This window comes from Semicossyphus pulcher, unplaced genomic scaffold (genome assembly GCF_022749685.1).
Source record: "Semicossyphus pulcher isolate SPU_LCO1_2020_fin unplaced genomic scaffold, fSemPul1.0.p SCAF_20, whole genome shotgun sequence".
NCBI lineage: Eukaryota > Metazoa > Chordata > Actinopteri > Labriformes > Labridae > Semicossyphus > Semicossyphus pulcher.
Genome location: NW_027211694.1, coordinates 1,346,479 through 1,368,092, shown reverse-complemented (window position 1 = coordinate 1,368,092; position 21,614 = coordinate 1,346,479). Strand labels below are relative to the sequence as shown.

Genomic DNA, 21,614 nt, shown 5'->3' with positions numbered 1-21,614 from the left:
TTTCTATGAAGCGTTTTGTGTGATTATATAGAAGCCTATGAGAAAATGCTCCTACTTCTCTCCTGATTTATTCCCTCAGTAAACATTTTCCTAACGAGTTTATGGTCTCAATCTCTAGTTTCAAGTCTTCATCACAGCATGTTCATGTTGTCAGCTATGCTCCCATTTAGAGTCACACAGACCATAAAACAGGGGAGGATTTAGGGCGGGGCTACCTGTGATTGACAGGTTGCTACCATGGCATCCTGAAAATCTTCTTCAGTATTCATTCATACTAAAAGAAATGCTGAGGAGTCAGCTGTTCCTTTTTAAAATGAGCACAAGATTTAAATCCTGGTTCTTGCTAGCCAAAATTAGCATCCCCAGTTATATTGTGTTTACAGTGAAACATGGAAGCACGTTGCTAACCAACATACGGCTCCAGTTGGCTATAAATTTAGTGTTTGCTACTCCCCCCTTTTCTTTGGTCCCAGCATATGGTCCCAATATGCTTCTGACTCAAACCCCACAATGATGGCTAAAACTCAAGGTTTTAGTTAACAAACCAGTGGGTGACATAATGATGGCATACAGTGTGTTGTAATAATCAAACCCTTGTGTTTAAGTTCATTGTTAAGCGTTGGCACTGTCTGCTTCAGCAGGTCAGAGTGACTGAGACCTCAGAGTGTCAACACTAAAGTTACCCAACAAGTCCGGACCGTCCTGTTTAAATCCTTCTCGTTTGCCAAACACCCGTCTGACAGACGGGCTCACAGACAGAGACAGACATGTTGAGGTCCGTGTTGGTGCTGCTTTTGATCTGGACATGGACGAGCTCAGCGCTGGTCAGGTAGGAAAACATCTTCATGAATATCAGTGAACAAATAAAGAAACTCTTTACATTTCTGAAGTATTGTGCTCGGCTGCTCAGAAGGCCCAGCAGCAACTTGGGTGGGCTTCAAAACCAAGTGAATAACATGTATAGACTGCTTTTAATCTCTTACAGTAAATAGACAATCTACCTTTTAAACCCACTGTTTTGATGTTTGATGTATTAAGTCAGAAGGCAGTTTCTGTTCATGTAAACTGAAAAACTGAGTCAGATTTCCAAGTATAATCTACATTTTTAAATGACTACTTTGACATTTGGGAAAATATATTCCTCCTGAGAGGTTGATTACAAAATTTATACCCCTCATGTTTATATGGTAAATAAGGAACTTCAGCTTGCGGCCAAAGAATGGAGAAAGGGGAAACTGCTAGCTAAACTCCTTAGCACATAAATCCTAAATATTAAACTTTAGAGATGCTGGTTTCATCTTTAAACAGAGCCAAGCTAGCTGTTTCCCCTTGTTACCAGTTTTGATGCTAAGCTAACTTGCTCCACCTACATATACAACATACATTGGTAAGAGTGGTATCAATGGGAACTCTCGCTCAGTCAGCAAGTGAGCTAATTGCCAGAATTTAGTCCTAAATGAAAACTTATGAAACGTCACTGGGGCCCAAAAAATGTAACCCATAGATGCTAAAATGTTTCCTCCACAGAGTCCCTCTAAGACGGGTGCATTCGATTCGTACCCAGCTGCGAGCTAATGGCCTGTTGCAGGAGTTCCTGAAGGATCACCGCCCTGATATGTTTAACCGACGGTACGCTCAGTGCTTCCCGCCCGGCACAACGTCACTGCGGCTCGGACGCTCCAGTGAGAAGATCTACAACTTTATGGACGTAAAAACAACACATTACATTCAAATTTAATTTATGTTCTCCACAAAATCCGATCATCTTGGGGCCAAATTTATCACAAGCTGCCTTTGATTGACATTCTGTGTCTCTGTTGGATGTCAGGCCCAGTATTACGGTGAAATCAGTTTGGGGACTCCGGAGCAGAACTTCTCTGTCGTTTTTGACACCGGCTCATCCGACCTCTGGGTGCCGTCATCGTACTGTGTCAGCCAAGCCTGTGGTACCAAAACAACACAACACAACTCACAGGACACAAAATTCACCCAAGTGTTTAAGTTTGGATTTGATGTTTTATAAGGGTTGTGTTTGTGGGTCAGGACAACATGACTTGACAGCATGGTTCAGTGTGTTCCTGACTGTGATAAGAAGGTCAGGGTTTCTATCTGTGTGTGTTCACAGCGTTGCACACACGTTTTAGGGCATTTGAGTCAACCTCATTCCGTCATGATGGTCGGATGTTTGGGATTCACTACGGATCAGGACACCTGCTGGGAGTCATGGCCAGAGACACACTAAAGGTCCGTTATATCCCTTTGTACAAAAATGGTAAATAGTATATATTCCAATTATGAGAATTATTTGGTGTCCTTGTTTTATACTAGCGTTCAGACTAGCGGATGTCCCTGCTTTGGTTTACTGTTCGCTCTCTCTTCTATCTCAAGATCTCAGCTTCTCTAGTTAAAACTGTCCAAGGCATGTTCCTAAACATGTTAGAAAGAAATCAAAACAAAAAGAGTTACATCTCTCAATATACAAGCTTTGGTAGCTAAAGATGTACTCTATTTTATAAGATTCTGTAATCCTGTGTCCTCTGTTCCAGGTCGGGGATCTGACAGCCCTCAACCAGGAGTTTGGGGAGTCCGTCTACGAGCCGGGTGCTGCATTTGTAATGGCCAAATTCGACGGTGTTCTGGGATTGGGTTATCCGGCCCTGGCAGAGATCCTTGGAAACCCTGTTTTTGACAACATGTTGGCGCAGAAGACAGTGGAGGAGCCGATCTTTTCCTTCTACCTCAGCAGGTGCGACCTTACCAAATAATTTGATATCTCCAGGGAGTTTTTCAGAGTAATGTGAAGACAAGTTTGTCTATTTCCTAGCATTCACACTGGGAGCTCACCAGTACATTGATTCATTACCTTGCCCGCGAGCATGTTGGATTAGGGAATCAAAGGTCCTCCAGAAATCCTTTATCAAGTTCTCGGATTTGAGTGTTCAAGAGGTTTCAGGAGAGGCTTAGAGGGCACCAGGGTTCCAGGAAGTTCCAACGGGTTTCAGGGGATGCAGAAGTTTTCTCTTGCTTGAAAGGCACCAAAGAGTTCAAGGGTCCTCTGGGAATCCAGAGGTTTACGAATGTTTAGATCATTCTATTGCTGTTTTGGGGGTCCATTGGGCTCCAGATCTGTTTGGCTTGAGCATCTGGACATCCAAAGCACAAAGAAACTGCTTATAGAGGCCTCTGTTTTTATATGTTTCTTACCTTTCAAGGGTGTCAAACTGCTTTAGCGCAGTCAAAATGTTTTTGTCAGATAGTACTACAAAGGAATTCCAAGGCAGGCAGGGGATTAAGAGGGTTCCCCGTGTTTTAGGAGGGTCCAGGGTGTTCAAGAGAGTTTCTGAGTGGTTCCAAGGATGCCCAAGAGTTGCAGGAGAGTTTTACAAGGTAAGTTTGAGAGAAAAATCCAAGAGACTTTGGGTTCTAGGAGTTGCAAGGGATCAAGGGAAGTGGTCTAGAGAGTAGAATCTAACCTACCTAGGATCGTAATAGGTCCAGAAGTTTGGAAGGAGTTTTCAAGAATGTTTGCACGGTCCAGGGAGAAAGGTTTCTTTCCTCTAGTTCAAGGCATTAATAACATTTCTGGTCAGAAAATGTGTTTGGATTAATAACCAGTTGATTCTTGAGTCATGGTTTAAAGACATTAAGTCACAAGGGATCCATGAGAGTTAAAGGGTTTCAGAGTTTTCAAGGGTTTCACAACAGGCAGAGGATCCAAGGAGGGTCCAGAGGAATTTAAAATTTGGGATATAAAATCATCAGTGTTGTGATAAGAGTATGTTGGGGGTAATTGACTGAACATAATAAGGGTATAAATTGCATTTTGTTAATTGGAATGTGACTTTTATCCCTGCAGGAGAACCAGTAGCAGCAATCCAGAGGGAGAACTGTTGCTAGGCGGAAAAGACGAGACGTTCTACTCGGGACCAATCAACTGGCTCCCTGTGACAGCTAAGGGATACTGGCAGATTAAGATGGACAGGTTTCCCACATATATCCATTATCATTGAGTTAATTGAGTAATGAGTTGTGCTGGAACATGTAGTAACCACTAGATGGCAGTCCAAGCAGGATTATGAGACAAAAGTTGCTCTTTAAATGAGGTTATATAGCAAAATGTTTCTTTGTTTCAGTGTGGCGGTGCAGGGGGTGAGTTCATTCTGTCCTCGTGGTTGCCAGGCGATTGTTGATACTGGAACCTCCCTCATCGCCGGACCAACCAATGACATTCTCAGCCTTCAGCAGCTGATTGGAGCTAGTCCCACAAACATAGGAGAGGTTAAAAAATCTTCAGAACCTAAATCCAACAGCTCAAAATTGGGAACATAAAATAACATAATGTATAACTAACAAAATTGTTCTTTTGTTGAAACTAGTTAGCTTATAATCCTACTTGATGTCTGTGTGTGTTTCAGTTCCTCATCGACTGTGCCAGGTTGTCCAGTTTACCTCACGTGACCTTCATCCTTGGAGGAAAAGAATACACACTGACTGCTGAGCACTACGTTAGGAAGGTTTGTCTTCTTTAGCTTGGCTTTGTATAGCACTTGTCGGTGATTATTGTTAAGTATTTGTAATGATTAGATTGTGTCCATTTTTATGTTTTGGTCAATGAAGAAAAATAATCCATTTGGCAACATTTTTATGGTTGACATGACAAATGAACTTGTACTTGAACAGAAAATACACGGTATGATAATGAAATGTTTCTAAACACTGCGATCTCTTTTTCTCTCTTTTTCCAGGAGATGCTTGGCGACAGGGAGTTATGTTTCAGTGGTTTCCAGGCCGTGGACATTGTGACCCCTGAAGGCCCTCTGTGGATTCTGGGAGATGTATTCCTGACAGAGTTCTACAGCATCTTTGACAGAGGCCAGGACCGTGTTGGCTTTGCCCTCGCAAGGCACCCAACTGTAGAATAACCTATTGGTTATCAATAGTTGACCACTGTTTCATCAATAAATACTTTACAATTAAAAAGACTTCAACAGCTGTTTGTATTTTCTGTAGAGCAACGAACAGAAATGGCACAAGTTTGCAACTAGCTAGCAGCATTGTGCTTAAGCTATCAATTATTTGATGTCCTGTTTTGCAACTTTGTGAGTTCAGTCAGTGTATTTGTAGCCTATTGACAGGTAAGTCACATTTAATTTCAAAAGTACAGTTTTTGGTGTTTTAGCAGCAGGAACAGATAAAAACAGACAAATATAATCACGCAAAGACAGAAGAGTTTATGCTAGGAAAGATTCTCTGGAAACTTTTGTCCAGTTGGTAATCCTGAGTATTTTATCTAATCAGCAGCTAGCAAAGTTAAGTGTTGGAGACAGAGCTGACCAAATGGTCGGCTGCAGTTCCCCTAATGGCCACTAATAGACACCCAAGGTGACACTGACTGAGTGGGAAAAGCACTCAACTTTCTCTAAAAAGTACAGTCAACACCTTTTGAACTCCTATTGGCTAATTGAACCTGTAATATTAAGGCATAAATGTATTTACTGGTCGGGATCATCTCAGCTGTAGTGGTTTCTGCTTGTTCTTCCAAACTCAACTTCAACCAAGTTTCCAGTACCTTCTGTTTAAATTTGATAACCAGTAATATGTTTCTTTTGTATTCTTTGGAGTACCTCTTTAGGGTAAGGGTTTGGGTTTGTCTTCAGTGATAGAGCTGGCAACAAGTAGTAAACATCTCCTCACCGGTTCAAATCAACTTTCCTCTTTGTCAATGTTGTGAGTTCTCCTGAGTTATCTCAATACCAGTTCGGAGATTGGCTCGGTTTGGGCGGTATCATGTAACTACAAGTGGTTCTCATACGTCTTCTGATTTCTGTGATTGAGAATCTGTGTTTTTGATCTCTTCACTGTTGTTGGTTCCATCAGTCTTGTCGTCCTCAGTCCCTGCCATCCCCTGGAAGTCGTGGTCATACTCAGGGTCAGGGAGCTGCAGAGTGTCAGAAGGTGGACCAGGTGATCGCCTGGATTGGAATCGAGCCAGGCCTCGTCTCCGCCTTCCCATCCCCTTCGGGCTCGGTAGGCTGCGGACCGACCCTTTAGATGTCTGCCTGGAGAACTGGAGGGAGAACTGGCGCCCGCGTGGTCGTCTTGGTGGGGGATTTGGGGAAGTTTGTGTCGTCCAGCGGAATTCTTTGGGTCCCAGTTGTGTGGGGGAACAACAGACTGCGGAGCTGTTCCTGCAGACAAATAACAGATCACATAACAAGGGGAAGTCAAAGGAACGGAAGAGAAGGACTCCAAAATTCAAATTCAAAAGGAGAAGTGTAATCCCAAAGAAGAGATAGACTATGGTTGTCAATCTTTTTGATAAAAGTGGTGGTTGGACAAAAATGGAAGGAAGAGTTGGAAGTAATGAAAACCATTGAATTACCTTGAGGTTTCCAAGCCCGGTGTCTCCTCAGTGGGGGAGGTATCCAGTCCATTCTGAGGTTTTGCTGCTTCACCATTGCCAGAAGAATCCGTGTTGTTACAGATGTCCCCGGACAATGGTGGGCTGACGACAAGCTGGGGGAAAACAGTGGCGGGTGAGCTTTCAGGGGATGGAGGGTTGCTGCTGACCTCTCTTACAGTGGACAGGGTGTCCATGGCAGGGGGAGGCATGGCCAAAGAGGAGGGTGAACGCATGTTTGCTGGGCCTGAATTGACCCTGGATGGATTTACGGATGATAGAATTGATGTCAGAAAGATCACTGAAGACCACCTTGCTGCCCAATAACATACACCTACTTAAAATGGAAGGATACTACACCTGAAATCCGGGAAGAAGCTTCCTGTTGCATCACTGCTGTGTCGTTTGAAGATTGGTTGAGGAGGTCGGAGTTCTGGAGGCTCTTGAACACTCAGCAGCCGTCGAACTCGACCCAGAACCTGCAGACATAAAAAACTCTGACTAAGTAGAATTAATTATGATCAGTACACTCTATAAGCCTTGCAAACGGTATTCAGAACCATGCAATTAAAGTAGAAGAAGAAAGAAGAACCACAGCAGCAAGAACTCCAATAATCTGCGTACCTCCCCTAAAGCTGTAAACTCCTTTCAATTATTGTTTCAATTGTAACAATGTTTTAATTTTTGCGATAATTTGCTTACTTGCAGACAAATAATCACTCAATATCTTTGAGAGAGGAAATGAAGTGTTATATTACCGACTCTTGGCGCAAAGTCAAAACAGTGTCTTGTTGCCTTGGACGACTTTCGCTAACGTCAACTTCATCAACCTGCAGGATGTCAGAGAGTCTGGAAAAGACAGGACAGAAGTTGTTCCTTTTGACAATGGAACTGTGGTAAACTCAGCTTGATGGAAATTTGTCATTGTGTGAGGGTGTGTTAACCCCATGTCGGTGGTGGAGCCAAGGAATGAAGGGATGCAGTAGTCGGCAGCAGCCAGCGTGTAGGGCGGCCGCGCCTCGCTGTCGTTCCAGTACATGTCTTTGGTCATGTGAGGCAGGTTCATGTGCATCTCATCGACAGCCAGCAGAGACACCTACACGGACGGGTAAACAGGAAGTTGTGTGAAATACTTCACGTGTCTTTATTATTAATACTAGACTGTAAGACTTCACAGAGTTTTTGAGCTGCCATCTGAGCGCTGTGATTCGCGAATGACCTGAAGGTTCCTGTCGATGATCCAGTTAGCTTCAAAGTCGTCATCATCCTCCCCAAACGGGTTGATCAGCTGCTCCGCTACCTGACAAAGACACAAATTGTATATGAAATTTAGGATCACCATGTCCTTTATAATTTGCTTTGCATGATGTGTTTATGCAACCTTTTCTTCAAGAGCTACACAGGAGACAAAGTTTAAACTGTTGGACTTGTGAGGCTTTTATCTGCCACCCTGGCTCATACCCACCAAGTAAGTTATTTATAACTTTACATGGTTTGTTATTAATACAACAGCACAAGGTTAAGAGTTGATAACAAGGTCAACCACACGCTTGTTTATATCTCAGTCAGAAAGAAAACCAACAGACTGAAGATTTAAAAACTGGACCTGAGAGCCACAGACAGGAAGTCAGAAAGTATTCAGAGACAGACGAGGTTTAAATGAGTAATTGTGACAAATAGTTCTTGTTTTTTACACTAACAGGCTCCAATTCTTATTCTGATCTATGCATTGGACGACAAGCAACTCCTGTGTCCTGAAAGATTAGTGTTTTTGTCAATGGAGTCTGGTGGCTTTGAAGAGCAAGCCAAAAAAGGTCTATCTCTGTAGGGATCCTTTTTGTAATCCTGTTAGACACGTGGAATAACAATCTGAGTCAGTGGAAAAAACAAGACGTTTAGTAGATGTACTTTGATGGGGCGCATTTCCCTTAAAAGTAAACATTGCAGCCATTACAGCCTGTTTCATGGCTGCCGGCTGAAGCTGAATATTCTCAGCATTATCTTGTAAGAAAAGTATTTTGCACCTTCAGCCACCCGGCGTAGAAGAAGAACTGCAGCAGGGTGAAGACAGGTACATAGATATCAAGGTCGTGGCCTTGGTAGGCCTTTGTGGGGTCAAGGAACTGACGACCAATCAGACAGGCGACGAAAAAAGTGTAAACAGCCAGAGTGACCACCTGAAGAGAGACAGAGAGACACTTTACTCTACATCCCTCCCTTTCTTTCTGAGTGGGAGTTCCAGAGCTCTGATTGGGTTACAGTAATGATGGACAATGATGTTATTAGATGATCTACAGTCACAGCCATCTTAAACATGTTATGGTGGCAGATTAAAGGGAGGGAATAAAGAGACTGGCCTGTGTGTAAACCAGCGGGATCCCGACCCAGTCGTAGCCGAACAGAGTGGCGCACCAAGTCCTGAACACGTTCATCTCCTGCAGACAGAGACACAGGTTCAGTAAGGTTGCCAACTTGCTGGTTGGAAGAACAGTCCCACCCACCCTCCTCAGACTAAACTGGGTGTCACATTACCTACATGTCTAGTTTATGTGGTCACAGACAAATAGGGATTTAGCCTCTGAAGTGAGTGTGGTTGCCTCATTGCCCTTTCCTCTTTGACAGGAAAACGTAATGGGACACTTCATGATTAATTTTTGCGCTAATGCCGCACCAGAGGGACATTTGAGCCCAATGCATTTTACATCAGCCCCGGAGGTCAACTGAAGTGCAGTGGTAAAGAGTCACAAAGAACATTAACGATAAGAACTGTTAAATTAATGTCTGTTAAGTCGCTAACCTCTGCTAAATGAGCAAACAAAATGGTGAACACAGTTGCATTTGCGGTATTCTTGGGCATTACAAACTGGGGGTTGATGGTATATTGGACTACTGTTTTGGAGCCGTCACCATCTTGGTTTTTTGGAACCAGAAGTGACCATACTTGGACGAGAGGGTGGATATGCACCGATACGGCAATCACAGGTAGCCCCGCCCTAAACCCTCCCCTGCTTTCTGGTCTGTGTGACTCTAAATGGGAGCATCAGTGACTAAATGAACATCATGCTGTGTTGAAGAACACTTGAAACTAGAGATTGAGACCATAAACTCATCAGGAAAATGTTTACTGAGGGAATAAATCAGGAGAGGAGGAGGAGCATTTTCTCATAGACTTCTATATAATCCCATTTTCTATTTATAACCATTTAAAGAACACAGGTTTAAGGCTCTTCTGCACTGGCTTCACTTTTAAAACCATAAGGCTCCGTCGGCGTCATTAGCTGTTCGGATCTATTTTAAAACTAGGTAAAAACAAACCTGCAGTTACCACTTATCACCACAGGTCTCAGCAAAGAGAACAAAAACTGAGATTTTTCTTCCCACCAACTAAGTTTTGACATATGATAAAAAATGTTGTGTGTAATCCCATGTGTCACATTGAGAATGTTCTGCAGGTCGATGCTGTCTTGGATGCGTCCTTCCTGTCGAGCTTTAGACGCCAAGTTGGTGAACCAGACGACGGGAATCCAGTACTTCAGGTGAGGAGAGCGGACGTTCTCGAACACCTTCCTCTCCTCTGGAGTCATGAAACCTACAGGTAGGTAGACATACATAACTGTCTCTTGTACAGAAGAAAAGAAAATGGTTCTCACTGCAAAATTAGGAATCTTGCACCGCTAGAATCCTTTCTATCTGTTGTCTCGTTTTATAGCAACCCTTTTATAGAGACAGACATTTGGATGATGTTGCAGCCAGAGGGCTTCAACTCCTAACAAAGAATCAAGTATCAAACCCACGTCATCACAATCAGCTCTGCTCTCCTGCATCCCTAATTGGTTAATAACGAGCCAATCCCTGGGGTCGAATTAGACGGTAACAGGAAGAAAGCGAAACAGTCAGGAAGGAGCTGAACTCTATCTGGCACAACATGGACTCTTCAGTCAAACATGCAGGGAGGAAGAAGTATTCAGATCCTGTGCTTCAGCAGAATACAAGTATAAAGTTGCACATACAGTAGTTCAATATTTAGTCACTTTCCAAGTTTTTCATGCCAACCTGAAAAATTCTTGCTAAAATTGTCATTTTTTATCAGTAAAACACAAAACTCACTGACTCTCACCTGCCTCCACCACGTGCTCCATGGTCGGGAAGCGTTTGCACACGGCGGTGCTGACGGAGCGGAAGATGAGGAGCGATGTCAGGTTAACGTAACGTACTAGCGTCCGGCGCAGCAGGCGGCCATATTCGTCTTTACCCTGAACACAACTGGAGGAGGTAGAGGAAACATGATGACATAAGTCACATGGTAACACTTTACATTCCCAAACAGCAAATAAAGTAAAGAAAAACTCCTGTATTCAAACATTCTACTTGAATTCTGGTTCATAAGGATTACCAGCAAAACTAGGGTTCGTTTTTTAATCCAAACTTTTTTCTAAACCAAGTAATTTGGTTCCTTAACCTGTAAAAATAACAAATGTTTTATATTGTTTTATATTGTTTTATGTTGCACAAAGGTTATAAATTGCAACATAAGGTAGTTAGGTATGAGGACGTTGTTTCGGAAGCTTCTGTGGGATGTTTAAGAGAGTCACAACAACCAACCCACGTGATCTTAAGGGTTAAAGGACTTTCTGTAATTCATACACACAAGTTATTAGTCCCTTCTAACACAGAATCCCTTCTCAGTACCTGCTCACAGATTAATTGAATGTACCTGGAGATCAGGATCATCAGTCGGTCGGGCCACGGCAGGTTGACAAACTGATTCCACCATCGATTCACCACCAGAGTCACATAGAAACCTAAAACACAAACCGATAAACCTTTTATTTGATCTTAAACTCATTATGATTAAATATAAATTACATACTGGAATAATTTCCAAGATGGTTGCTTGACTAATATGAGGGCTACTTAAACTCCTGCTGCTAATCGTACAGAAACAACATAAACTTATGCTACATTTAAACCTAAAACATCATCAACAACAGTGGCTAATAGTAGGCTAACTATTACTTCTCTTACTACTTGTAGTACTGCTGTCACATTAAACATTCACTACTTCTAAAACAAACAAACATAAAAACAATACACATAGTACTGATGCTGCTTCTAACACCACAACTGCTACTGCTACAGAAGCTAATAGTACTTTACAAAGGATATTAAGCAAGCTAGCAGCTGGTTAGCTTAACTTAGCTCAAAGACCCAGAGGGACACAGCAAGCCTGGCTCTGTCTAAAGCAGGAGTTTAGCTAAAGTAGGTCAATTTGGCTTCTAGAATTTGTTAGGTGTGAATAGAATCTATGTTAGCGTGTGTTTACATGTTTAGCTAGCTAAGCTTTGTGTATAGAGTGTAGCTAGCATTTTTGGCTAATGTTAAGCACATAATTAGTGTGTCGACTTGGGAACATAAAGACACAGTTTTCTCTGACTGTGTGAGATTCAGGGTGGAGATCAGAAACACAAACACTCCTCCTGCTTTTAGGCTCTCTGCTCTTTAATGATCTGTTTCCATTAGCAGCCGGCTAATGAGGCAACCAAACACCCAGCCTGTCATTCTCTCTCCTCAGGCAGGAAGCAGATTCAGACAATCACTTTACTTCTGTTTTTTAGTTAGCTTCTCTTTAATGGACAGTTTCAGTTTAGTTCTCAGCACCAAAATGAACTTAAAGTAACTGAATGATAATAATTGATGGATATAATAATGCAAAGTGTTGTCAATTAAATGTAGTTAAGTAAACGCGTCAGGATATGAAAGGTAAATAAGCATGGCTGCATTGCATCACTGTTTCTCACAGCAGTCTTTGGCAGCTTACAGTCGACCCTATGTTATCCAAACACAGCGCTCATGTGTCGGACGTTAAGCCGTGTTCTCAGAGGACTAAAGTTAGCCGGCTCCATGTGATTATTAATAACAGCAACAGCACGTCTGTCTTCTATGATCTGCTGTCAATCTGACACGTCGGTAAACCATTACAATCCATCAGACGAGGGAAATCTGTATAATGAGACGTAGACTGTAATGATCATGTTATCTGCCAAAGAGCTACTGCCATAATGTTTTGTTTTATTTGTGCAGGTAATGTTCAGAGAGTTGTTTTATGTTGGAAAAAAGAAAACACATCTGGGTCAATGCCTTAAGCTTGAAAGACAGGTGTCAAAGAAATAGTCAGAGATGTCATGTCCCCGCCTGGGCAGGTGCACACCTGAGCTTTACACCTTCCAGTTGGGGAAGAAACATTTTCTTGAGAGTAAACGGAGAACAAAACAGGATAATAAGTTGCAGGAAACCGTAGCAGGTGCCAAATACCCTTGTAATGTTACAGACCAGTACAATCAGGTGGTGGAGCCGTACTATGACACAGTGAGGATTTGGGCTAGTTGCTAAGTTGGGTGTGTTAGCATGCAAGTACAGCTGATGCTAACAATGTCATACAAAAACAAACATTGGATGTTTCCCTAAAATCAGGTATTCCAAAGGGAGTCTGTTTACATGTGAGGTCTCAGGTGAATCTTATCCTGTGAGAGCTTCAGAGAGTGAACAGTGAGACGTACCCAGAACGAAGGTGACGGGGATCTGCTCGGCGTATTTATCACAGTACATGGAAAGTTTCTCAAACAACGTCTTCTGTTCCTCGGAGAGGACGAGTCTGCAGCACAGAGGACACAGACATCTCAACCAATTACCAAAATACATACTCAAGTGCTTCAGTACACGTTTTACTTGATTAGACTAGATTATTGTAGCAGCCTTTTTACCTGCCTGAGTCAAAGATCCATTGATCGACTTCAAACTCTACAGAACTCAGCTGCCAGGCTTTTAACCAGAAGAATACGACCACATCACTCCTGTTTTAGCATCTTTACGCTGGCTCCCAGTGTGTTTTAGAATTGATTTTTAAGATTTTACTGATTACTTTGAAGTCTCTCCATGGCCTTTCTCCCAGCTATATCTCAGACCTTTTAGTACTGTACGAGCCGACACGTACGCTGAGATCCTCGGGCAGAGGTCTTCTGTGTTTACCAAATGCCAGACTGAAAACTAAGGGTGACAGAGCTTTTGCTGTGAGGGCTCCGAAGCTCTGGAAGAACCTGCCCGAGGAGGTCGAATTGAATTTTATATATTTGTTAAATTAATTGTTATTTTAATATCTGCCTTTGATTTATGACCTGTCTGTTTTACTTCATGACCTGATTGTTTTGCTTTGCTGCCTCTGAAAAGCACTCTGTAACTTCGATTTTAAAAGGTGCTCTATAAATAAAGGTTAATAATAATAATAATTGCGCAGCTTTAGTTACCTTTGACGCTACCTTTGATACTTGCTCATGTTCATTAATGGAAAACATAATCAGCAGATAAATCCAGAGTAAAAATAATGATTAGTTGCAGTCTTATAAAGGAGCTCCTCCTGCTTTTACATTCATGCACGAGGAATAATAATCTAATGAGAGAATACAGTCAGGTCTGGTGTCAGTACTTTTACTTGTATAGTTGGACATTGTGCTCTTGTGTGTGTGACCTGTATACGAGGCTGAGCAGCGTGTAGAGCAGCACAAACAGGATGAACTCCCGGTACAGCAGCTTGTAGATGCTTCCCTTCCAGCGCAGCAGTAGCCGGTGAAAACTGAAGAAGGTGGCGTTCGCTACTTTACTGGAATATGTGACGGTCATCCTGAGACCTCCTGACAAACACACACAGATCAAACACCTCTTCTTCTGCAGTTAAAGCCTGCGTAAATCATTTTAAAAAGTATTTTACTCACAGAAAGACTCACAGACGTCTTTGTGTTCTTTCCATCAGGCTTCTTCTTTCCTCATTTGTTTTTGCCAAATGCCAACCACCCACTGCCTCCCCCTCCATCTCTCTCTCTCTCTCTCTGATGCTTGCTCACCCCCTCTTTCTCTCTATGATGCTGTCCTGTTGCCCAGTAATGCCAGGCAGCACACACACACACACACACACACACACACACACACACACACACACACACATACACACACACACACAGGTCCAGAGCAGTATTGATGATTCAATGAGCTAAATGTGGTCATGTTTCAGCTATGTGTGTCTCGCTATGTGTGTGCGTGTTGGCATAGATAGCACTGTAGGTAAACATGTATAAACAGAAACACTGATGTCATAAGTGTCAGTAAGGACAACCAATCACTAATGTGCAGAAAGGCAGGTGTTAAACCTGACACCTGAATCATTCTGTGACGTTAATTTGGTTGCACAGAATTTTTTAATGCACAATGAAATTCAGTTTATGCACTGAATTTTTCTGCTACCAATCCAGCACTGTGTTACTTTGCTTGGGATTGTACTGCAGTATTACTAGCGTTATTATTTAACTTTAAATGCTCTTGTAAACTTTCATTTATATATTTATTGTATCTGCTTCTAAATGTGTATTCATTATTATTACTTATAAATCATTGTGGTTTTTTTTCATTTAAGACAGATTCAAGGCGGATTATCCCTTTATAGCTTAGCCATCATGATAACATTTACTCTTGTGCAGCAGAAATAAAGCGGAGTGAGACCTCTTAATTTCCTTGTACTCTCTGTCCTTTGCGCAGTCGCAGAGTGACTCCCACCACATCGTTTCTGTGGCTGTTGTATGAGGAGGGCACCTGTATAGATGACGCTCTCCCGCCACACAGCGCTGATCTGGGGTCGGTTTGGTCGCCTTTCTCGGCTCCCTCTGTGTGGATTCAGCTGCTCTCAGACCGCCTCTGCAGCTGCTACGCCCCACAGGGAGAGTTTCGCGGTAAAATCAAGCGCGGCCACGCATACAGACAGCAGCAGCAACAACAGCAAGCCCAAGAAGAGGTAAGACAATAACTTCTACATCTATCAAAGTTAGTTTTTGTTCATGCGTGCTGCTGTTTGTGCTGCTTGTTAGCTGTCCGCCATGTTTAATTCACTGTTTAGCTGCTGGAGTTAGCTGCTAGTTAAGAGCAGACAAGCTGGCTAATGTTAGCTTTAATGTGTGGATGTGATGCTGTAGACAGGGTTAGCTAACGGTTAGCTAACGGTGTAGCTAGCTAATGTGCCAACAGCATTTACTGTTCTTATTTAATCCTCCTGGGATTAATTCAGTCTTACCTGATCCTTACCTATAAAATAAATCAGAATGTATGTCTTTATTATGTTGAGTATCATTAATCTAAAGCTGTAAAGTAACTGAACTGTGAAGTAGAAGTATAAAGGTAGCATAAAATTGAAATAAAACTGTATTTAGTATGTATATTTGGCAAGCATTTATTTAATGTCACAGGTAATGTGTATATATTATTGAATAATACTCAAGATCTATTAATTATTATTACAATCTTGATATGATATATGATATGATATATTTACTCTATACTTTAATACATTTTGTTTAATGTAGGCTTACATATATATATATATATTATATTTTTATTAAAACTTTGTGAACTGAAACTTTAATTTAATCCTTGTGATGGTTTCAAAGCATGTAAGGATAATAAATATTACTGACTAATGTGAGGAAATGTGCATACAATTATTAAAGATTGATAGTATTACTATACATGCATGAATTTTATTATTAATTTTTTAAATATTAACATCAAACCTCAGAAATATATTTAGTGAGATGATTGACAGGATATTTGAAGATTAATAGTTTGTATATAATAAAAATAGAAAATACGAAAGAGAGAGAGAGAATCAGCAGAATCAGTACACAGGACCATTGATGTGTCTTTGACTTCCTGTTTTCTCTCTATTCTGCACACGCTCAGTAGAGTCATGCCATCCAATGTGGAGATCAAAGCCATAGTGAGCGACCCTGCAAAGTTTGCAGAGAAGGCCGCTCAACTCAGCCAATCAGAGGGCACGATCATCAGACAGCACGACACCTTCTTCAACTGCAGCCAAGGACGACTGAAGCTACGAGACTTCATGGTAAATACAGTACTGTGTATATGTGTGTGTGTGTGTGTCTGTGTGTGTGTTACTTCCATCTTAAGCACAAGCAGCCAAACAGTTGGCTCCACCTAGTGGCCACTGAGGGCACAACACTCACTAAGTGTTAAAAGAATAAAAAACTGAATCATGTTACAAATTAAACAAAATGACAATAAAGATAATAATCAAAAAAACATTGTAAATAACATTAACATGAAAATATGATTTGTAAAGATAATATAAAAAATAAACCAAAAACTTTTTTTGTGTGTGTTGTCTTTTAGAACGAGTCGGGTCAGCTGATCTTCTACGAGCGTCCCGACACCGATGGACCAAAACTGTCCCGATACTCCATCAGTCCGACCAACGACCCGCCAAGTCTGAGGGTAAAACACCAACCTGTGTGTGTGTGTGTGTGTGTGTGTGTGTGTGTGTGTGTGTGTGTCTGCAGTTATACACTCATTTATTCAGATGATAACTGTGCGTATGCGTGTGTGTGCAGACGGTGCTTTCAGACGCTCTCGGGGTTAAAGGAGAGGTGAGAAAGGAGCGGCGGCTGTTTCTGATTGGTCAGACCAGAGTTCACATGGACACAGTGGAGGGACTGGGGAACTACATGGAGCTGGAGGTAACACACACACGCACACACACGCACACACACACACACACACACACACACACACACACACACACGCACACATGCACACACATGCAAATTTAAAGTAGTTTTCTAAAAGATAAAAAATAGATGCAACAAAAGAAAATCTTTTAATCAGTGAGGAACAGGTCACCAAACAAATCTATTAAAAATAAGATAACATAAGAAAAATAATTACATGATAATTATAAATAAAGTAGACAAAAATAAGAGGCAAAAAATATAAATAAAAAACAACATAAACTTTTCATTCAGTACATTCAGGAACATGCCCAGCCCTTGTGATGTGCTGCTGATGGTTTATGAAACCACTCTCTCAACACTCTTTTCCAGAAAAGAGAAATAAAAAGACATCCCCACAATAAATGCAGGCACTGTCGTCTAGAGTCCCATTTTCACATTTTATTTGCGTCTTTGAAAGCATCATTATGAGAGCATATTGAGATTTCCCAGAGGAGCAGACAGCACAGAGAGAGAGAGAGGAGGAGCAGGTTACTGAGCTGGAAATCTCGTCCTCAGTGAGAAAGCCGACAGGTGCGAGTAAATGTGTGAAGAACAAAATCCATCCTGTAAATGTAATCTCACCTGCTGAATAACCTGTTTGTTTTATTCGTGCAGGTGGTGATGCGTCCGGAGCAGGCTGTCGCAGAGGGACAGCAGGTAAGGTCTCAGTCTCCTGCCAAAAACCGTTCTATTGTTCTATTTCCAGTTTTCAGCCTTTTCAGGATTACTCATCCAACGTGTCATTGTTCTATTTCAGTCTCTACAGGTGTAAATGTGTTAAAACAAATACAAATAATAGTTTGTTTGTGTAGCACAGATCAAAACCAACCTTACTAATGGCTTTACAAAACATAAAAGCCCGACAATACAATACACGAGAATGTAGGAATACAACAGGAAGACGTGGTTAACTAAAAGACACATTTGATAAATAAATAAAAGACTAAATAAGTACATACAAATTACAAGAAGGCCCATCGTGGAGACACTGTATCAGCCGAACTGTATTTTGTAGTAATGTCAGAGTGCCACAAGAGGGCAGCAGCTAAATTTCAGGTGCCTTACAGGAATAGTGCAAGTTTTCCTGCATGTGTTTCACATTAAAAGCCTTTTTTGCTCAAAGACAGCGATCCGTCCACTGAAATGCGATAAGGCTTTTAATTTGAATCAACATCAGGAAGTGTTGATTTTTATTAACAGGCAAATTTGAGCAGATCAGGAAAAAAAGGTTGAACTTATACATTTATAAAAGCCAGGGAATTAGAAAATAAAAACCTTCCTTTAATACAAGCGTACTTGAAATAAAGGCCTGGTACTCTTTGCACTATTTTATAATAATAATAATAATAACTTTATTTATATAGCACCTTTAAAAACATAATGTGTACAAAGTGCTCTGACGGACAAAGCAAAGGCAGGAACTCAGGAAGATTACAGAATCCAAAACAGATTTAAGGAACTTTCAACAATAAGGCCCAACAGAGAGGATTCAAGCAATCTCATCAAAAGGCAAGAAGAAGAAGTCAAGCACCAAAGGTCAGCAAGAAAAAGTGCAAGTTAAAGAATAAAAGTGACAGAACTGCAAATTAAGAGATAAAAAATAAAAGCAATGAAAGACCATAAAAGGTTATAAAAAGACAAAATTAAAAGAAAAAAATGTAGGCTCTTTAAGGATAAAAATAAACTCATACGTGTAGTTTGTAGCGATTTGTTTAACCGGTATATCCCAGGTACACTTGTGCAAACCTAAATGGTTTAAATATCTTGATTTGTACTTAACTGTTTTATGTATTTTTGGTTTTTTTTAGATTGCTGAGGATCTGATGGAGAAGCTCGGCATCTCAAAGGAGTGTCTGGTGACTGGAGCGTACATGGACCTGATACTGAAGGGACGTAAAGTGACCTAAAACAAACACCTGGAGACAGAAGAGAGACCAGAATCTAGTGTTTAGACTTAAAACCACAAAAGAGACTTCAGTTTAAAGTTCACTTAAAGTTCAACATTGAAGCACCTTGTTTAGTCAAATGATCCTTTCACCTGAAACATCTGTAGGATTATCTGATCTGATAACTTTTGTATTTAGTTTCTATGAAATGTCTTACATTTTCTCTGTAATTTCAAATTGTGAGTAATTGATACGAAATTTTGAAAGTCGTTTTTTCTAAATAAATGAACTCAGTGTTCACACGAGGCTCGTTAATGTTCTGGTGGCTTCTTGCTGCAGAATCTTAATTGAAAAAGATCCATCGAAGCCGACGTCCATCTGACTTTGTTTAACTTGCCTGGACTGTAGCTCTACACACTGTATGTTACAGTAACAACAGGAAACTGGAACTTTATAAATGGCCACTAGGGGGCAGAAAACCAGGCAAAGCTGCAGGTCATGTTCTGTTTGTTATGGCAGATCCATCTGGCCCCCCTAATAATCATCTGACCTGATTTAAGTCGGTCCAATCACAACCATTTATCTCGTAATGGGCGGGTTTAAGCGGCATTAGGGCATTTCTCAAAACAACCAAGATGGCTGCCGCTGATGTGGAACGTTCTGAATCTGCTGTTGTGTCAGTAGTAAACAAACTAGATGGTTCACTTGGTAAAAAATGGTAAGTGTTGGCTATGAAGTCAGGTCATGCTAAATTCCTATGATGAAGCAGAAGCCATGTGAGTTTGATGTTGGAACTAGTTACTTAGCAAAGCAGCATACCGCTACGTCACACGTTTCCTTTCTCTGATTGGCTGGAGCATCGAGAGGCATTGTGCTCTTGACCGTTGGCAGCGCTCTCTTGAAACAGAAACAGCTGTCAGACTAATCCACCTGATGGATCTACATATTCATTCTCTTTTAGCTCTGTTTTTGGTCTCCACCACATTCTGGAGGAAATATCTGTGTTTAATATGAAAGTAATACGAGTTTTGTCACCTTAAGCCTCATGATCACCTCCCGATTTCAAGGAAAACATTTACTATCTTATTTTATGTTAATAATTAAAGAATAAACAAAACGATGCTTTCTGAAAGGTGTTCTGAAAAAACAAGATAAATAGATTTTATCGATGGTTCTGGAAATTGGTTGGTTCGGGGCAGAGAGATGGAGCTTGTTCCTGGGGATTTGTGAAAGCTTAACACCTGAACACGCCTCACATACACATGTTAAACGGGGTTTAATCTCCAGCAGGTGGGTGGTTGCTATGGTAATTCGACAGCTGTTGTGTTCAGCCTGAAATTAACATGTAAATCTCTGAAAACAAATATCCAGCTCAGAGGAAAACTTTTATTTTATCCAGAAGTGCTCAAAAATACCTGAATTGAAGTTAAATTGGTGCTAGATTTATTTTGTTGCTCCATTAATCTCAAAATATGAAAATATTCATCTGTAAAGCAAATAAAGCTGTTCATTCATGTTCTAAAAATAGAAAGTGTCATGAAAAGAAGGGACTCAAGTGAAGTACAAGTACCTCAGATTTGTACTTAAACACAGTACTGTCGTTGATGTACTCTTTCTTTAGACAAACTCAGAAAACTCAGTCCTGCAGAGGGCGCTCTTACTCTGCAACGGGCAAGAACACAACCACACAAAACTTTATTATAAGATGAGATAATTTATCTTGAGGGAAACATGTGCAGCAATTGAAGTACAAAAGGTGCAAATGTAAGATATGAATTAACAGATGCACAAACAATACAACCTGGTCAGCTGAAGCTCCACTGCAGACCTGTTACTAGCTATCGCAGCCATATACACAGGACTTCAACAGCTTTACAACTTGAAGTTTCCTCAAACTGTTTCCTCCTTCAACGTCTTAAAAAGTCTAATTTAATGCTGGAAGCAGTTTCATAACAAGTTAGCGGACTTGCTAATGTCCAGATCTTTTACCTTGTAATTCATATGTAGAATTCTTTATTTCAGTCAGTAAGGTTCATCGATTTATTCATGATGCCGTTCCTCCATCGTATGATGGGGATGATTGTTATGTACAGATGTTAAGACGGGATTCCCCTTAAATCATTCTTATTCGTGATGCTTCCTCTCATTTATATCTTAGATACTTTGGTGAAATTGCATTCTGTGTTATTAAAACTCTTATTGGTGCGAGAGTAATTAGATAAATTCAGACAATGAAAACTGTAGTCATCTTTGTCTGTTACTGTTCACAGCAGCGGTGGCTTTGGTGTATTTGTGTGTCTGCAGGGACAGTCTTCTAACCAATTAGTCATTATAAAATAAATGCTGCCAGACGTGTGAACTGAATTCTTGATAGCGAATGAGTAATAAGGAAGGCTGGGATAAATTCTCCAGGCTCAAGTCAGAGACAGAAACAGTCCATTAAACCCACTCTACACTAAGCTACAACCTCCAGGGCTGAAAAGAGGAGCCAAGGCAGAAGTGCTTAAAGCTGCAGTTCCTCTGGTGTCCACTTGAGGCTGCGTCCAGCAGTGAGTCAGTCCCCATAGAGCCCCATGTTAAACTTTACAGCAGAAATAAACATGTTTACAGCCTGGTACAAAAAACACTTTGTGTCTCTATAGCACAGTACTGGAAGAATCTTTATACCACTCACCTGTTTACATTATATTAAGGCTTAAAGTGCATCATTAAGGATGCATCACT

The 21,614-nt window shown here is 41.1% G+C and overlaps 3 protein-coding genes across 3 annotated transcripts; 2 read left to right on the top strand and 1 right to left on the bottom strand.

Moving 5' to 3' along the window:
* The first annotated feature begins 765 nt into the window (after positions 1 to 765).
* Positions 766 to 4,922, top strand: nots (nothepsin). The gene is made up of 9 exons (XM_069670798.1): positions 766 to 829; positions 1,528 to 1,708; positions 1,829 to 1,946; positions 2,126 to 2,244; positions 2,547 to 2,746; positions 3,857 to 3,982; positions 4,134 to 4,278; positions 4,416 to 4,514; positions 4,746 to 4,922. Exons 1-9 carry the CDS (start codon positions 768 to 770, stop codon positions 4,920 to 4,922), a joined length of 1,227 nt encoding a protein of 408 aa, XP_069526899.1. The 5' UTR covers positions 766 to 767.
* Positions 4,654 to 14,242, bottom strand: LOC138599254 (bestrophin-3-like). The gene is made up of 14 exons (XM_069670797.1): positions 14,167 to 14,242; positions 13,923 to 14,085; positions 12,958 to 13,052; positions 11,115 to 11,202; positions 10,518 to 10,663; positions 9,835 to 9,989; positions 8,758 to 8,835; positions 8,425 to 8,577; positions 7,620 to 7,700; positions 7,345 to 7,496; positions 7,159 to 7,249; positions 6,761 to 6,879; positions 6,383 to 6,658; positions 4,654 to 6,188 (listed from the first exon to the last, which is right to left on the bottom strand). The coding sequence occupies exons 2-14, from the start codon at positions 14,072 to 14,074 to the stop codon at positions 5,807 to 5,809; spliced, it is 1,968 nt and encodes a 655-aa protein (XP_069526898.1). The 5' UTR covers positions 14,075 to 14,085; positions 14,167 to 14,242; the 3' UTR covers positions 4,654 to 5,806.
* An 803-nt stretch (positions 14,243 to 15,045) lies between these two features.
* LOC138599800 (uncharacterized) lies at positions 15,046 to 19,188 on the top strand. The gene is made up of 6 exons (XM_069671557.1): positions 15,046 to 15,236; positions 16,178 to 16,340; positions 16,628 to 16,729; positions 16,846 to 16,971; positions 17,620 to 17,661; positions 18,813 to 19,188. The coding sequence occupies exons 1-6, from the start codon at positions 15,046 to 15,048 to the stop codon at positions 18,909 to 18,911; spliced, it is 723 nt and encodes a 240-aa protein (XP_069527658.1). The 3' UTR covers positions 18,912 to 19,188.
* The last annotated feature ends 2,426 nt before the right edge of the window (positions 19,189 to 21,614 follow it).

Bases quoted from the DNA above. Each gene is read 5' to 3' on its own strand.
- LOC138599800 (XM_069671557.1), top strand. From the start codon at position 15,046: ATGACGCTCTCCCGCCACACAGCGCTGATCTGGGGTCGGTTTGGTCGC. The intron at 16,341-16,627 runs GTAAATACAGTA...GTTGTCTTTTAG, and splicing joins TGAAGCTACGAGACTTCATG to AACGAGTCGGGTCAGCTGAT. The intron at 16,730-16,845 runs GTAAAACACCAA...GTGTGTGTGCAG, and splicing joins ACGACCCGCCAAGTCTGAGG to ACGGTGCTTTCAGACGCTCT.
- LOC138599254 (XM_069670797.1), bottom strand. From the start codon at position 14,074: ATGACCGTCACATATTCCAGTAAAGTAGCGAACGCCACCTTCTTCAGT. The intron at 9,990-10,517 runs GTGAGAGTCAGT...ACCTACCTGTAG, and splicing joins GGAGCACGTGGTGGAGGCAG to GTTTCATGACTCCAGAGGAG. The intron at 7,250-7,344 runs GTTAACACACCC...TGTCTTTTCCAG, and splicing joins GGCTCCACCACCGACATGGG to ACTCTCTGACATCCTGCAGG.
- nots (XM_069670798.1), top strand. From the start codon at position 768: ATGTTGAGGTCCGTGTTGGTGCTGCTTTTGATCTGGACATGGACGAGC. The intron at 3,983-4,133 runs GTTTCCCACATA...TCTTTGTTTCAG, and splicing joins TGGCAGATTAAGATGGACAG to TGTGGCGGTGCAGGGGGTGA. The intron at 4,279-4,415 runs GTTAAAAAATCT...TGTGTGTTTCAG, and splicing joins GTCCCACAAACATAGGAGAG to TTCCTCATCGACTGTGCCAG.